The sequence below is a fragment of the Pteropus alecto genome, unplaced genomic scaffold (assembly GCF_000325575.1).
Source record: "Pteropus alecto unplaced genomic scaffold, ASM32557v1 scaffold63, whole genome shotgun sequence".
NCBI lineage: Eukaryota > Metazoa > Chordata > Mammalia > Chiroptera > Pteropodidae > Pteropus > Pteropus alecto.
The window spans coordinates 2,982-19,512 of NW_006434897.1; the positions used below are offsets into that span (position 1 = coordinate 2,982).

At 37.1% G+C, this 16,531-nt stretch overlaps 1 protein-coding gene across 1 annotated transcript; it reads right to left on the reverse strand.

The window, feature by feature from the left end:
- Positions 1 to 573: 573 nt before the first annotated feature.
- Positions 574 to 14,149, reverse strand: SPARCL1 (SPARC like 1). Its single transcript, XM_025046020.1, has 8 exons — positions 13,229 to 14,149; positions 11,840 to 11,912; positions 10,513 to 10,631; positions 9,918 to 10,038; positions 8,266 to 8,402; positions 6,264 to 6,412; positions 5,516 to 5,664; positions 574 to 889 (listed from the first exon to the last, which is right to left on the reverse strand). Exons 1-8 carry the CDS (start codon positions 13,973 to 13,975, stop codon positions 861 to 863), a joined length of 1,524 nt encoding a protein of 507 aa, XP_024901788.1. The 5' UTR covers positions 13,976 to 14,149; the 3' UTR covers positions 574 to 860.
- Positions 14,150 to 16,531: the final 2,382 nt, after the last annotated feature.

Sequence of the window (16,531 nt, forward strand, 5' to 3'; positions counted from 1 at the left end):
ATCAATTTATGGTAGTAATATTTATCTCTGACAGCATAGGACATTAAGACAGTTCAGAGCTCTCCACTGTCTGTTATGTTTACATTACATTATTTTGAGGACGTGAAAAGTGTAAACAGTTTACAGGGCCTCTCTCTCCCCTGACACACATGCACAAAGGTTAAAATTAGTTGTATCAAGCAGTGCATAATCATTTACACTTTTAACTGAATTTGGTGAAGAGTACTTGAAATCATTTTTTTTCTGTTTACACTTACATTATGACAAAGGACATTCATCAGCAACTACCTTTAACAACTATGTGTTTACTATAAGAAACATCTCTCCCAATCACACTCACACTTAAAAAAATGTTTTAAGTAGTAAGATCTAGAAGACACAATTATAATTCGATATAAAGTGTGGGCTTATATAATTGCTTAAATAAATGACTGGGAATAAACGTTTGGATTTTTATAAATTTTTATTAGGATATTAAGATACTGAAAATAATACACATTCACAACAAAAAAGCATTATTCCATTTTTGGACATGCACATGATATTACGGACAAAATGACAGTATTAGTTTTTTCAACTTTTATAATCAGTAAGTATCTCATAAATGGATGCAGAGTGATGAGTTAAACTCCTGTTTACAAACAGCATGCAATATATTGCCTTTACTTCAAAGTTTTATTTCCAAAGTTAATGTTAAATGCCTGATGAATAACTGTCATCAAGCAATTACTCTCATTGTCTTCTCAGACATGCAAACATTTTGCTAAATACGAATCTACAAGTATTATGGTTGCATATATTTCAGAAGTGGTCAGAACAGAGGAGGATGCTGGAAAGTTTGAGTTCTTTCAGATCTTAATTCAAAACAGGAGATTTTCATCTATGTCTTCTGTAAAAAATGAAAACAAAACATATTTTTAGAAAGTAGCCTGAGTAGAAATATAAACAAATAGCATTAGAGGTGGGGGATTAGAGAAGTCATCAATAAGGCAATGTGATGGTTCTCAGCCCTGGGAGGGCATCAATATCACCTGTGAAGCTTTATGATTGTTTCAGGTTAGAAAAAAAAAATATATCTATCTATCTATCTATCTATCTATCTATCTATCTATCTATCTATCTATCTATCTATCCCTGGCATCCTGAATCAGAAACCCAGGAGTGGGCCAATGGAATGTATATATTTAGAAAGCCCTGCAGGTTGTTCTGATGTAGGGTTCAGAACCACTGAGAAAAGAGATTGAAGGGAGGCCCATCCAAGAAGTGCTAACTATATCAATCCATAACAGTTGCTAAAATATATATAATGCAAATAAATGGAACTATAGGGCCAATTAAATCAAATTTCTGATGAAGTAATTGGGAAAGAACTAGTTGCCATGGATGGATATAAGGCCACCCCTTACTAGTATGGCCCGCCTCACTCAGTAGCTGTTGAACGAATGCTTAAAGCAGGTTAATTTGAAGCATGCTAACTACTAATCTGTATGGGACACCAGGTAATTTTCCTGCCCAATATAAGTCTTCCTTTCATACCAAGAGTGGGAAAGATTATGAGCTTTGGTTTATTTCTTTTGAGCACAAGCTTCATTTGTAAAATTGGGATAATAGTCTCATTACTTATATATTTACTTATATTTGCACTCATACTTTTTGTCTTCTTCCTGTTGTTTGGATTGTAGGTGTTGTTCCTGTTGACTTTAAGGTTTGTATTCTACCTGTACCCAGGATCGCTTCTGACCTCAGAATTCTCTCCATATTTCCTCTTTTTCTTTTTAAAAATTATATCTTCATCTTTTTCTTTCTTGCTGGATCCTTCCCATTAGCACTTAAATATGCTGTATATCTAGCCTCGAGAACAGTGCCTAGTACTAGGTGGGCCATCAGTAAAGATTTGTTGAATGAACAAATGAATGAATGAATAAATGAGTGAGTGAGTGCTCAAGCTTCTTTTATTTCCAAAAATGCTTTTCTGAACTCTACATCCCTCTCTTGCCCTTTCCTGCCTTCAAACAACCACTTTTACCCTTTTTCATCTCCTGTTCTTTCTCAGCTAGTAGAATCTGCCTTCCATTTCTACTATTCCACAAAATCTGCTCTTTCCAAAGCCACCCAGGATTATCTTTATTTCTGTATCCAATAAGTATACTCAGTCTTTTATCTTACTTGACATCTCTGCAACACTTGGCACTGTGCTCTCTTCCTCCTCTTTGAAACACCCCGTTAGGCATGATACTACCGTGTTTTCTTCTTTCCCTTAAGGAGACTTTTCATTCTCCTTCGTGAACTCCTTCTTTCTCCTCTATCCATTGCCTAGATGTTGTTGTTTCCTGGTGCTCAATGCTGGACCCTTTTCTATGTAACTCAACACATTTTTCCTTGGAGAATTAATTTCTTTCCCCAGAGTCAATTACTTTCTGTATGCTACTGATTCCAAATATGTATTTCAATTTCCAAACTCTGTCTTAAAAAGTCGATCCATATCTTCAATTATCAAATGTGTGTGGTCTCCCAAGTACTTCAAAAATTAATGTGTTCGAAATGGAATTTATCATCTCCCCCAAATTTGCTACTGTTCTTGTGTTTTCTGTCTCAGGTGAAGGTACCTTTATTCATCCTGCCTGGCCTGAGCCAGGAACCTAAGGGTCGTACTGTTCTTTCTTTCAATCTCTCAACTGCTTCCTGACCTTACATATTTCCTATCAAACATCACCTTACTACTTCTACATACTATACATCTTGAATATGTTTATATTCTTGGATATATCTTGAATACATTTATATTTTTAATATATCTCACATATATTTATTTTTCTATTTCTCCAATGTAACTGCCCTGGTTCAAGTTCTCATCAACTCTTGCCTGAATTTACAACACCCTCTCAACTGTTCTTTGTAACCAAAAGAATCTTTCTTACATACAAATCCAGTGAAATCACTCCCCTATTTAAAACACTTCAGTGATCCTTATTTCTCCCAGGATAATGTCTGAACTGACTTAATAGGACCTGCATGATCTGACTCATTTCCTCTATTAGTCTCACTTGGAAGGTTTTCCTAAAGATTTGCGTGGATATAGCAATATTTGTTATGTCATGGGCAATATATAGACAAAACTTCTCCATCTCTTAATTGAACCCCCTTTTTACACGAAAGGAAAATGAAACTTGCTAAGGATAAGTGGCATGCTCTAATTGACATAGCTAGTTAATGAAAGAGCTGGACTATCTGAAGTACATTTAGTTCAAATCAAAGGCAATTAAAATTCAGGAAAACACCAGCTAAAATTTACCTTGTCCTTCTGTTGCTTTCTCAGCACCAAGGGAAGGAAGGGTATACTTACAAATAAAAATATAAGTTTAGCTTTCCCTAGCTGCATCCCAAGCAGTAACTTGTTTGCTTGTTTTGACCGAACATTTAATATCTGCTTTATTGGCTTACTATGTAATAATTCTTTCCCTTCTCCAAAATAATGTAATCAGAGCCAAACCACAGTGAACAAACAAGACCATTAGGAGCTTTATGAGTCACTGAGCTTTACGCCTTTCCTGCTCCTCCCAAAACAGAGCCTGAGTGCTCCTGTAGGCTGAGGGGCTGACAGAAGTTTCAAAAGAACAGCAAAGCACAACTGATTTCCTTAAATAAATGACTTCTCTTCAAATTTGCCTTTTGATCACTCCCTTAAAATTAAGTGCCATCTAAAAGGCATACATAAATACGTCCTGTCCCAGTTGTTATTCCCCTCCTCATGATGGTGGAGCAGAGCAAGCAGGGCACCTGTATTGAGTACCTTTTAATGTGGGAATTGGAAAGACAATTTTAACTATTTTTCAATGGATATATTTGAATTTGTAAGTACTGGTCTTATGGAATAGGTGTTAGAAAATTGGCATTATTTGTATGGGTCTGGGTCTTAATAGCTTGTTAATTTCCTGTCAATGCAAACAGGGTATAAACATCATGTGGTAGCCAGCCTCCAAGATTGCCCCCAACTATCCTCATCTCCTGTATCTCCGCCCGCATTGTGTCTGGGTTGGTCTGTGACCAACAGACTATGGCAGAAGTAATGGTATGTCACTTCTGAGATCAGGTTATAAAAGACATTGTGGCTTCGGTCTTAGATATCCCCTCTCTCTCTAATCACTCACTCTGGAAGAAACCAGGTGCAGTGCTATGAGCAGCCCCATGGAGAGGACCACATGGTGAGGAACAGAAGCCTCCTGACATGTGAGTGAGCTTACAGCAGATTCTGAACCAGAACCATCCAGGTAAGCTCTTCCTGGGTTCCCGAGCCTTGGAAACTGTGAGAGAGATTTTAAGCTTTTAAGCTTTAGAGTAATTTGTTATACAGCAATAGACAACTAACATACAGAACTAGGTGCTCACAAAAACATACATTCTTTGCTCATTACAGTGGTGCTTATTTCTTTTTTTTAGTTGTGCTTATTTCACAGACTAATATTGTAGAGAAAAAGGACTAACTTTTTCTGCTTACTTACTTATCAATACATAACTAAATCCTCATACTCTCTGCTCTTTCTCCCTAATTTTAAGGCATTATACATATGTATGAAAAATATTTTTAAAGTAAAGATCACACATGTTGCCTCTTTCTGGGAAATTCTGACCTTTGATGAGCTTACTTTTCTTTACTGCTTAGGTGGATGTAATCCTACATATATGTTGTGAACATCCATAGAAAATCTCTGCTTTAGAGGTTTGATGTTCACTGTTCACTTACACTCTGCAAGCAGTTTTGATTGCTTACTTTCTGAGCATCCTTCATACCCTGATTATTGAAAATATGCTTGCTCACAAAAATCAACTCTCACTTAGGAAAAAAAAGGAAGTAGATTAACATATAACCTAGCAAAACAAATGTCTAAATTTAAATTTCTCCACTGTGGGAGTAAAGAAAGAACTTTCTGATCTCTCTCTCTCTCTCCTTTTTTTGTGGGGGTGAGGGGGTGGGGGTGGGTGGGGAGGACACTGAAGATGAAATAATCGGTCACTTTTGGACTAAAGGAATACTATCTGGACACAACTTGTGATGTAAGACCCAATCTTCAGTGTGTTGGTAATGAATTCTACTATTCTTCTGACACCTCACATTGGCAGAATCAGGCTGGCTGTTTCACTCTTCACGTATGATTTTTAAAAGTTTGGTCCAATACCCAGGTTAAGAAAGGATATAAAATCTTTCCTTCCTTGGAAGAGTAGCCTTCTGAGATTTGGCACAACTCTCTGGATTTATATCATTTTCTTAGGCTTAACCAACTGCTGAGACCTCAGTGCAGTTGTTCCCTAAATATGCACAATTGCTATACTTTGAAAACAGTATTATAAAGCAAGTAAGAAATAACTTTGCAATGGCAGCACATACACTGAAGAAGTCCTACCCGGGATGCTTCCATTTTGCTGTCTCTAAGTTTCAGTTTGAACACACACACACACAGCAGAACCTCTTTATGAGGGCTGCAGGGCTTAGGGCTTGTCTAGAAAATGATGAATTTACCTTCTTTAATCCCAAAGCAGTGGCCCCACTCCTTCAGGGTGATGTGCTTATCCTTGTTGGGGTCACACTCCTCAAAGAAGCGAGTTATGCAGTGTTCCATGGGTACCAGCGATGCTCGCAAAGGAGCAAGCTCTGAATGTGTCAAGACTCTGCAATGAAATAAATGGCAGTGTATTAACTGATTAGCTTGTGTATGAAAGTTGACAGAGAATCACCAACGGCATTTTTCTTCCACAAGGTTGCTGAGTATGCCAAATAAATAGCATACTTATGAAAAGCTGCAAATGCAATAAGCTATTTATGGGTAAGATAGACAGCTTTTGGGGTGTCAACTTGCAAGGTTTTCTTCTTCACTGGCAACTGTCCTCCCTCCACCTTAAATTTATAGGAGTGTGCCCCAGCAATCATGTTCATATAAACTGGCTCTTACTCACTAGTCAGAGGTAGGCACTTGGCCAAATTGGGCCAATAGGATTATCTTGTGACTTTAGGATCAAGAATGAGAAAAAGTTGAAAGAGTAGTCGTGGGAGGCTGGACCTAACATGTAAACTTGAGAGCTGTGTGGCCATAATCTGTTATTTTCAAAGCAATTTTATGTACAGACACCTAACCACGTTTGGTTAGCATTTCAGTGTTCTAGAATGGAACTGGAACTTTTCTGAAATCTGTTTAGAATTTTCTTTGTAAAGATAATTGGACATTATATCAGGAGGATGACTTAGTAACAGGAAGGTAAAGAGCTTTTACCTGTCCATAGGATGTTTGTCAAGTTCACTAAACTGCCAGTGCACAGGATACACATACATGTGGTAGTTTTTCTTAAAATCTCTCAAGAGAAGGTCAATGGAATGGTCCCCAGCCAAGAGTCTCTTTTCATCCAGGTAAATTTTCTTGACCTGGGATTAGGAAGGGGAAGATCATCAGAGAATCAGTGTAATCTCTTGCTAAACTCTACTCAAAGAGTGACAGTAACTTGGCAGAGGAAAACAAGCCCAGCCCATCATATGAGACCAAATGAAATGCCTTCTAATCAGCATTAAAGGTTTCTTATTTCTATATAAAATGGCAGCTAACATTAAAAAACCTATAGTTTTCAGAATAAAATTTGTCTTTTTAAAGTTTTTCTTTTAATCAAGTAACATTTATTGCATTCCTTAAAACTATGAGAAGGTTTTAATGAAAAGGGCTGAACTGACTTTGGCAAAATTATTGATTAGTTAGTGAAAAGCCCTGCTCTTCCGCCATTGGAATACTCTATTCTTAATACTCTATGTAATTCCATCCAGTCCCTGCTCAGTTCAACCCTGGTGTGGTAGCATTTGGCCACTTCCATTGAAATCTCTCTGTTTTGTTTCTAATGCTCTTAAGGCTCTCTGTTGTGATGTATTAAAGAGAGAGAATAGAAATTATTTTGGGGCAATGCATGTAAAACTCTCCATTTGTGACATTACTCATTATTTCACTGAGTAATCAGAAGCAATCAGAACAGAACTTCTACCCATTCCCATGACCATATCTACAAACGTCCCTCCATGTTACCATGAATGAAATTCCTGTGCTCCTAATCGAAGCCCATGCCCTCACTGGTGCTCAGGAGCCCACCCCTTCTCATCTACTCAAGAATACCCTATGGCAATTGGGCACCTTTCCTTCTTTACTGGATTATTTCCAGAAGCACACAAACATCCTCTACCATCTCCCATTGGTAGATGGAAGTCTTGTACTCACATTCCCCTCCAGCTGCCACCCTATTTCACTTTTTGCCTTTACAATAAAATGTCTTAAAAATATTGTTTACACTTGCTGCTTCCACATCCTTCTTTCTATTCTATTTTGAATACTGTCTACTCAGGCTTCTCTCCTCCCCACTCTGCAGAAACAGCTCTTGTCAAGGTCAGCTATAATGACCACATGCCAGATCAGTGGTCAATTCTTAGTCCTCATCTTGAAACCTGCTAACAGCATCTGATAAAGTGAATGCACACCCTCCTTTCTGTTTCATTTTTTCTTCATAACACATATCATCCCGCCTGACATATCTTTTACATATATTCGCATGTATGTTCATATTTGCATATATAAAATATACATTTACATACATATATACATTATACACACACACACACACACACACACACACACACACACACACACACACTTATTTATAAAGAGTCTGTCTCTTTGCCTAAAATGTAAGCTCATGATGGCAGAGACTTTTATTTGGTTCATTGCTCTTTCTCTAGTACGTAAATTAATTCCAGGTACCTAGGATTCATTGAAAAACTATCTGATAAATGAGTTTTCCCTGAGAACTTTTGGACTTAATATTCTGCACATTTTAATCTTAATATATATTACTAACATTGTGAAGTAATGAATTTGCCTTATATCATAAAATATATATGTCTGGTCTGTGAGGGTGAAAAGATGTTTAGATTTAAATAACATGTGTGGGCCTGAATATATAAATGCTGAATTAAGGTTCAGTTTATTCAACCAGAGTCTGCTCTAGACCTTGCTCAGGCCACTGCCCTTTGTGTAGTAATGGGGTAGTTTGGCCATGTCCCAAACCTTATGGCATGAACGTTGACCACTATTATTCTGTTAATCTTTATGCGCTAACTAGGCATGGGCAGGAAAAGTGGGCTTTTGCCAATTTCAGAGGGAGGTAGCTCCAACCCTGGTCCCCAATTTTTTTTCTTCAGGCCTTGTAGACAGACCCGTGGTAGCTGACTCATGGATAACTTACTTTATTTCTCTGCTTCTCATTTAGATATCCAGCATGTTCAGGGTTAGACTCATAAAGCTGCATGAGGATATTCTTGAGCCAGTCTCTCATCCTTAGAGGAAATTGAGTCACTTCAAAGTCCGTACAAGTGGGAATAGCTGTTTCAAGCAGAAGTAAATAGATTTTAATCTTTGGGTCTTACTCCTATCCTAAAGCAATTCCTCATAACAGGAAGCTTAAGATTTTCCGGTGACTGACAGCATCCTTACTGCCCCATCATCACAACAGTGGTCCTTAACCCTGGTAACACAACAGAATTACTTGGGATGTTTTAAAAACATATCAGATGCCAGCTTCCATTCAAAGAAATTCTGATTTGATTGGTCTGGGGTGAAGCCTGGGCATCAGGATGTTTCAAAAGATCCCAAAGTAGTTTTGGTGTGCAGCCAGGACTGAGAACCACTTCTGTAGAATCAGAGAGTTGGAATTTAAAGGTGGAGGACATTAAGAGCTATTCATTATGGGAAAAGAGAAAAAAGTAGAAATTCACTTACACCGTGGTAATGATATAATAATTTTAAATCTCAGTGGTTTAAAGGAGCAAAAGTTTTTTTTTTCAGTGTTATTGAGATGTAATTGACACACAACACTATAAATTTAAGGTGTGCAGCATAATGACTTGACACATGTGAAATGAACACCACCATAAGTTAACAACCATCACCTTATATAGTTACAAAAATATTTTTGTTTTACTTGTGATGAGAACTATCAGGATCTACTCTCTTAGCAATTTCAGTGTTAACAGCAGTGTTAACTATATAGTTATCATGTACTTTAATTATATCAAAGGTTTATTTCTCTATCCTGCTGCAGATCCAATACAAGTTGATGAGAGGGCTCTCTGCTCATTGCAGTTTCTCTGGGGCTCAGCATGATGAAGACTCTACCTTCATAACACCATCTCAACACTAGAAGAGGGAGCCTGGAGAATTATGTACCAACTCAAATGCTGTTGCCCAGAACTCACATGGGTGACTATTCCTCATTTCATTGGATAAAGCAACTCATATGATACATCTAAAATCAAGGGGGCCTAGAAGTCTAACCCTCTCGTGTGTCTGGAAGGAGAGGAAAACTAGAAATATTAGTGAGCATGGCTAATGTGGGGAATCACTTAGCGACAAGGAGATACAAAGACAATTGAGACTATCCTGGGAAAGGAAGACAATTTTTAGAAACTACTGGATGAAATATATTGTAATAAACCTTCTTGGCAGAGGCTTAACCTAACTTGAGGAGAACAAATAACATGGCAAAATTCTAATGATTCATCCCAGTTATTAAGTGGATAACATTATCACAGTGGGTCCAAACCCCTGGCTGCACTGTAGACTTGTCTAGGCTACTTTAAAAACAAATGAAAAAACAATGTTAAGGTTCCAACCCAGATTTCAAATAAAACTGAAATCTCTTATAATTAAAGCCTAGGCATTCTTCTTCTTCTTTTTTAAGTCTCTCAGTTGGTTTTAATGTGTAGCCAAGGTTCAGAACTACATTAGCTTTTTCCTGTTTATATATGCATGAGTATGCACATGCATATTATTCAGTTATGCACAGATTCACCAAAACCTTCTCAGCAATGGTGCTTGGTATTAGTGATGGAATCTTACATTTGCAGGCTCCAAAATAATCCAGCTGCAGCTGGTGCCCCTTTTTGGTCCCCTCCAGTCTGCACTTAGTAGCAAATAGATGACAGGAGCTAGCATAGGTCTGGTTGTCAGTGCCACAAACCTAGGAAAGACAAGCATGAGAAAAAGCTCGTGTTTCTGAATCTTCATTGGGAAAACACTCTGCTCTTTAAAGCTCATAGGCTCCCTGGTAAACTGTGCTGTGCCATGTAATTGGTCAGATAGGTGAGGCTATTAAAATAATAACTGTCCTAGTTGGCACAAAAAAATCAACTAAGCTATACTAATGGTGATTACAATTTAGCTCTAGATAACTTCAGTAGAATGAAAAATGCATATGTTCCTAGGATAGAGGGAATTAAAAAATGAGTTCTACAAATCAGTGCGATTATTACATTTTTAGGGCACAGTTGAGATTCTTTGATTTTGCTGGTGTTTTTTCCTATTTAATGTTAATTCAAATATTAGATGATGACTTGGACATTCACTTTTTTTAAAACAAAAATTTCAATTGCAAACTACTTTCATTCAAATCACTGTTTGGTGCCCCTTAGAAAGCATTTTGTAGAATACTTACTTGGTCAAGGAATTTTGTAGGAGGACAAGTCACTGGATCTTGGCAGACACAGCGAGGTTTTCCCTGTTGGTCAGCCTTACACATGTGTCCTCTTTTACACTCATAGTTCATGCAAGAATCTAAGAGAAAATTTTAGATAGGAAACATGGACTAAGCTAAATTGAGTATGAATACTCAGATTTATTCAGACAAGTACTCTATTTTCAGTAATAAGAGAAAATTTGGGAAAACAATAGAAACGATTTTAATGTTAATTTTCAGGTGGGGCCCCCTGGCATCAGACTGTTTTACACAATAGTCTGGATCTGCGCAGTTTGGGTTGGAGATTTAAAAGGAACGAACGGCAATTCTTGGCCTGACTGCAATAGTCATAGTCTGAAGTCTATAGTGCAATTTTGTGTAAGTTGTTCAGAAGTTAAATAAGCCATGAGAATTTTATTGTGTGGAAATTCAAAATGTTTGTGATTAGGGTATGTGGTTGGGAATCAGGTCTTAATTAAATATGAGATCTAAATTCACTAGTAAGTTATGGATTTGAGAATAAATAAGGTAGCATTAATTCTTCTCAGAAGTAAAAGGATTTAGAGAAAAATAATTCTAGCTTTTGCAATAATATCACAACAGGACGTGTAGTTGTAAAGACATTTATCCATAGTTGTACAGTAGTCCCCTCTTATCTCGGGGGGATCTGTCCCAATACCCACAGTGGATGCCTGAGACCATGGATAGAACTAAACACTGTATACTAGGCTTTTTCCTATGCATGCATACCTATGATAAATTAGGCACAGTAAGAAATGAACAATAATAACTAATCATAAAATAAATTACAATAATATACTGCAATAAAATTTATGAGAATGTGGTCTCTCTCAAAATATCTTATCGTACTGTACTCACCCTTCTCGTGATAATGTGAGATGATAAAATACCTACATGATGAGATGAAGTGAAGTGACAGACATAAGCAACATGATAGTGTTAAGATACTATTGACCTTCTGATGCTACGACAGGAGAATCACCTGTTTCCGGTGATGTCAGGAACAGATGATGTCAGTGGTTGGGAAATTTAATATTTTCAGATCATGATTGACCATGGGTAACTGAGACCTCAGAAAGTGAAACTGAAGGTAAGGGTGAACTACTGTATATTATATATGTACAAGAGGTTGTCAACAATTTATGAGAGTATTTTTGGGGGGAGAATTGGAGAGAGGAAAAATTCTGTGCAGTAGTCATGAATGAGTGGATGGAGACAGCCCACTGTGGCCAGTTCCATCTCCTCCTAGACATGGTTATGAACAGCTTGCTAAGCCCATACTCACCAACACTGTACAACCCCATGTTGCCTTCACTCGAACTTTCATCTTCATTCAGTGAGCTTTCTGCTTTTTTGGCCTTTGTAATAACAAGAATAGAAGTTGAAGTCGATTGGAAAGCAGTTACATAATTTATATTACCACTGTGCATACCTTCACAGAACTTTTCATATCCATATCATATTAGATCTCAAAAAGAGACACCAGTCACAACTGTGTAAATAAATAGAGACCCTTTGAGAATAGGAGCCATTTCTACATCAACTGGATTCAATGCAGTATCTCTGGGGATTACTCAATAAAAGTTGGAACTAACATCAGGAACAAAGTTGGAACCCTTTGGATTTGGGAAAACAGTAGAAATGTAATATTATGATGTGATTCTGTAGTTAGGGCATGGTTATATCAGTAATCTCTGTGAAGCTGCTGGTAAAGTTTTCTTACCAGGTTTCTAAAGTATAAGAAAATTCCTACCTTTGATTGGCAGCAGAGTTATCAGTAATCAAGATTACTATTGATCTTGCCTACCAAAAGCTGAGACAAGTCTTCCTGGTGGGTGGCTGCTGGGTTTTTGCAGGAAAGCTCCAAAGGATTAAACAACCAAAGAACAATATGTTTCTCCCCAACTCCTGCCAGACCGCAGTTTCCCGATTATCATTTTGGTGTGTGTTTGCTTAATAAAATTGTAGCTGAAGTCCTTGTTCTTAATTTTTATAGCTAAATCAACACACATTACTGGATCTCTTACTATGTTAGAGGCATTTTGCTAGACATTGGTGATTCAACTCGACATGACATGGTACCTACCTACTCTCAAGGCATTAGAGCGGCAGTTGTCAGTATCTCCCATCCCTCATATCTGTCAGAGTTAACCATTCTAGTTAGCTCCAGGGACTTTCAAACTGCCAGTATTTGTGTCTCTGTAGCTTCAAAACCATGGAATTCTATTCGGACTGCTTAAAGAACAGACTGGAAGTTCTGCAAAATTAACACCCCTCCTGGCAATTCTCGGCCTGTATAAATGCCCCAGCTCTCTCACTCACCAAATGAGACAATTCAGAGGAATGTGCTTTACCTGGCTCTCACCAGGTACCTCTGATTAGCTTCCTTTCTTTTCCTGTATCACTTTCACTTCTCTTTGTTCCCTGAACTCAAAAAAACTGCACTAAAATCCAGGTTCTGCTTCTAGGGGAACCCAACTAAAACACATCTTCAGCCTAATGAGGGAGATGGAGAGGAAAATAAATAACCGTAACATATTTAGTAATGTAATGATAGAGATAAGCACAGGAGACTGGTTATAGCTGTTTCTTGATAAAGCTAAGTGTTTTATCGGATAAGGCTCATTGTAAACAATCTCACCCCTTGGTATTCTCCAGGTTCACTGGTACCTACATTCTCATTCTCATGTGCTTTTTCTCTTTGCTCCTTATATTTGATGAAATAGTAATTGGAAGCAGCTCTTTCATCCTCCTGGAAGGCTTCACTTTGTGGGAGGTAGTCATCACTTGCACGGAGTCTGGAGCCATCATCACCATCATCAGTAGGCCCTACAAGCAAAGTCTCAGAAACGGTCTTTTTATCCATCTCCTCGGGGGTGCTGATAATTTCAAGGCCAGGTTTTCCCTGTTGGTTCTGCCATTCAGTATCTTGACTGTGCTTATTGATTTCTGCTTCAGTTGACTCTTCCATTTCTTCATTGGAGTTATCCTCTTCTTGTTCTTGGTGACCCTGCTCGGATTCATCTTTCTGCGTTTTGCTTACTTGAGTTGGTTGATTGGACTCTTTCGAAATATCATCAGATTGGGTACTGTCTTCCTGCTTGCTGTTAGAATGCTCCTTGGGAACTTCTCTCTCCCTTTCCTGGTTATCATTGTGGGTGCCAACTTCACCTTGTTCTTTCCCTGCTTCCTCTTCTCTGTTGGGACTGATTGGATTCTGCTCTTGGTTATCCTGATCACTTAGGTCTTGGCCATGCTTGCTGCTCCTATTTAATTGAGGAAGTGAATCATTTATAAGCTGTTCTTGGCTTTTCTCTGTCTTCATGATGCTTTCTTGCTGGTTAGAATGTACAAGGGAACTAACATCAGGAGCAAGGAAATCAATGTTCTCTGGGAGTTTTTTCTCTTGAGGCTTACTCATGTCTTTTTTTAGGTCCAATGCACCTTCAGTTGGTGTATACTCCAAATTCTCACTTAGGTCACTTTCACTTTCCTTTTGATCCTGTAATCTCAGCTCTGGGCTGTAACTCTGGTCCTGATCTGCTGACTGTTCATGGTTTTCCTTCTTTGATTTTATTATTGAAGCTTTTTCAGCCTTAAAAGAAAAAGTGTTTTTTTTTGAAACAAATAATTTAATACCTACATAGCATTTATAATTTGTACATCAACATTTAATGTTTATTATTCTTTTTCTTCACATAATATCATGTAAACTTATTTATGATGTCTTTCACATTTTATAGCTAGAAGTTTTACCTGAATTTTCATTTTGTGAAATGAAAAAATTATATAGCATCTCAGCCAAATGAGTAAAACTGATTAAATCTCACAATTCTTCTAGTGATTGGAGGCAGTTGTTGTGATCAGCTTTAAAAATATTAAACTGAGGAGAGAATGAAGTAATTTCTTTGACCATGCTTTGAAATTGAAACTTTTAGAGAATTTAAAAATTACATTAGCATGACCCTGTTACTTTTACCTTATGGTTGGGGTGGTCTTCTACATATACTGTAGTTTCTTTTCCGTTTTCTGTATCTTCAGCCCTTAAAATGGGCACAGTAGTGTCTTCAGGTTTTACTAACATTTCAGTCTGTTGAACAAAACTCAAGGAATTGGCAGTTGGTTGGGGATGATTAGATAGGACCCTTGCATTTGTCTGAAAAAATTAAAAACTGGTTTGTGTTATTCATGACTAGATGTTAATGTTTAAAATTTCTAGTTACTGTTGTATCGTTGGCGTTATTAGTAGCAATATACTTCATTTCTAACATCAATTAAAGGATATTCTCTAGAATTGTTAAGGATACAAGCAAATGTCCAGAATGTAATCTTAAGTGAAGATAGAATTTTAATCAAATTTAAGAAGTTATATATGCAAAGATCAGATGAAAATAAAAGCAAAAATGATTTTAATAATAGTGACCTTTAAGTTTTGGAATTATTTTTTGTGTTTTTCAAACTTTTACAAAGCATTCTTACTTTATAATTGTGATGTATTTAGCAGAAAGTTTAAGTCAAATTAAATTAATCATAGGATATAACATACTTTTTCTTAAGTTAACTGATAATTAGCAGAAAGGTTATAAACTTTTATTCAATATTTGTTTACTTTCTTAACACTATCAACTTTATATCCATCAAGAAATCTTTTAATGAAAACAATTTAATCTTAACTAATTAAAAAATGGAAACAGCACCAATTTTAGCAGGGAAGAGCAGCTATGGCATAGTATTTCCACTAGAGGGGGTGGCTCTACCTATTTCTAGCAAGACTGGAAGCATAGATAAGAGTTGGTCAGTGACACACGATGAATAGTTGAATAACTGGACTTAGAAATAAGACACCTCCCTTCGAGTCTTGACTCTGCGATTTACTATCTATCTGTGGTTTTGTTAATCTCTATCCTGTTATCTCTCAACGTAAAGTGAGCAGAAATATTAAGATAAGGTTATGTACATTAAAATATTTTGTAAATTTTAGGGAGTTATCCAAGTGAAAAATTACTGGTAGTAATATCAGAGTGGTAAAAATATGAACTGTCTGATATCTTAGGCGAGTATTCACTATAGGTCTGTTTTAGAGAGATGCTGTCGACGCTCAGATGTCAGATCCAGGTGTAAGTATAAAACTCAGATTCTATTTGGATTGACGCATCTTTATTCCATTAGCAGTGCTAATTATGTCATATAAAGAAAGCCATGTAGTAAAGAATTTATTTTAGATTTGGTTTGCTTGCTTTCACACTTCTTATTACCTTTTCAACTAAGAAAAAATTCCCAAAGAAGCAATTTTTAAGAGGAAAAAGGAGAAAAAAAAATGGTGACCAAGTTGGCAAGTTGCCAGCAGGAGCGTCATGTAAGTCAATGGAGAGAGGAGATTTTAGGCTTATTAGTGGAGAACTGCTCCCTCTCTCCGTGTCCTTTCCCCTCTACGCCCCCTCCTCCAAATGGAAGAAATGCACACACACACACACACACACACACACACACACACACAAACATAGCAGCTTGTCTTCTTTTAGAAATTTTCTGAAATGAAGTTGTTTTAGTATTACGCTCACATCTGTATTTATAGCAATGTATCCTCTGGAAATCTGCATGGAATCTTCTAACCACTCAGAATCAACCTACTGATTTTTGGAGAACTCAGACAGATGGGGAAATGCTACAAGACTTCTAATAAGTAAATCTATGAGAAGATATTTTAAACATTTGATTGGGTCTATATGATAAGAAACCATCCTAAAAAGAAAACGTCTGGAATGTGTTTATATGCAAGTGTGTCATTCAAACATTTGGCTTAAAGACACTTTTGATGCCTATTTACATAGCAGCAACAGCTGCTGGTGCAGAATACATTTTCAGGGGGAAAACAATGATTCTGTGGGAGTTCCTTTCTGCACTGAACATAATTTATCACATGTTTGTAATTTCCTTTTTTAAAAAAATAAGAGTTTACTTGAGTCAAACTGATGAC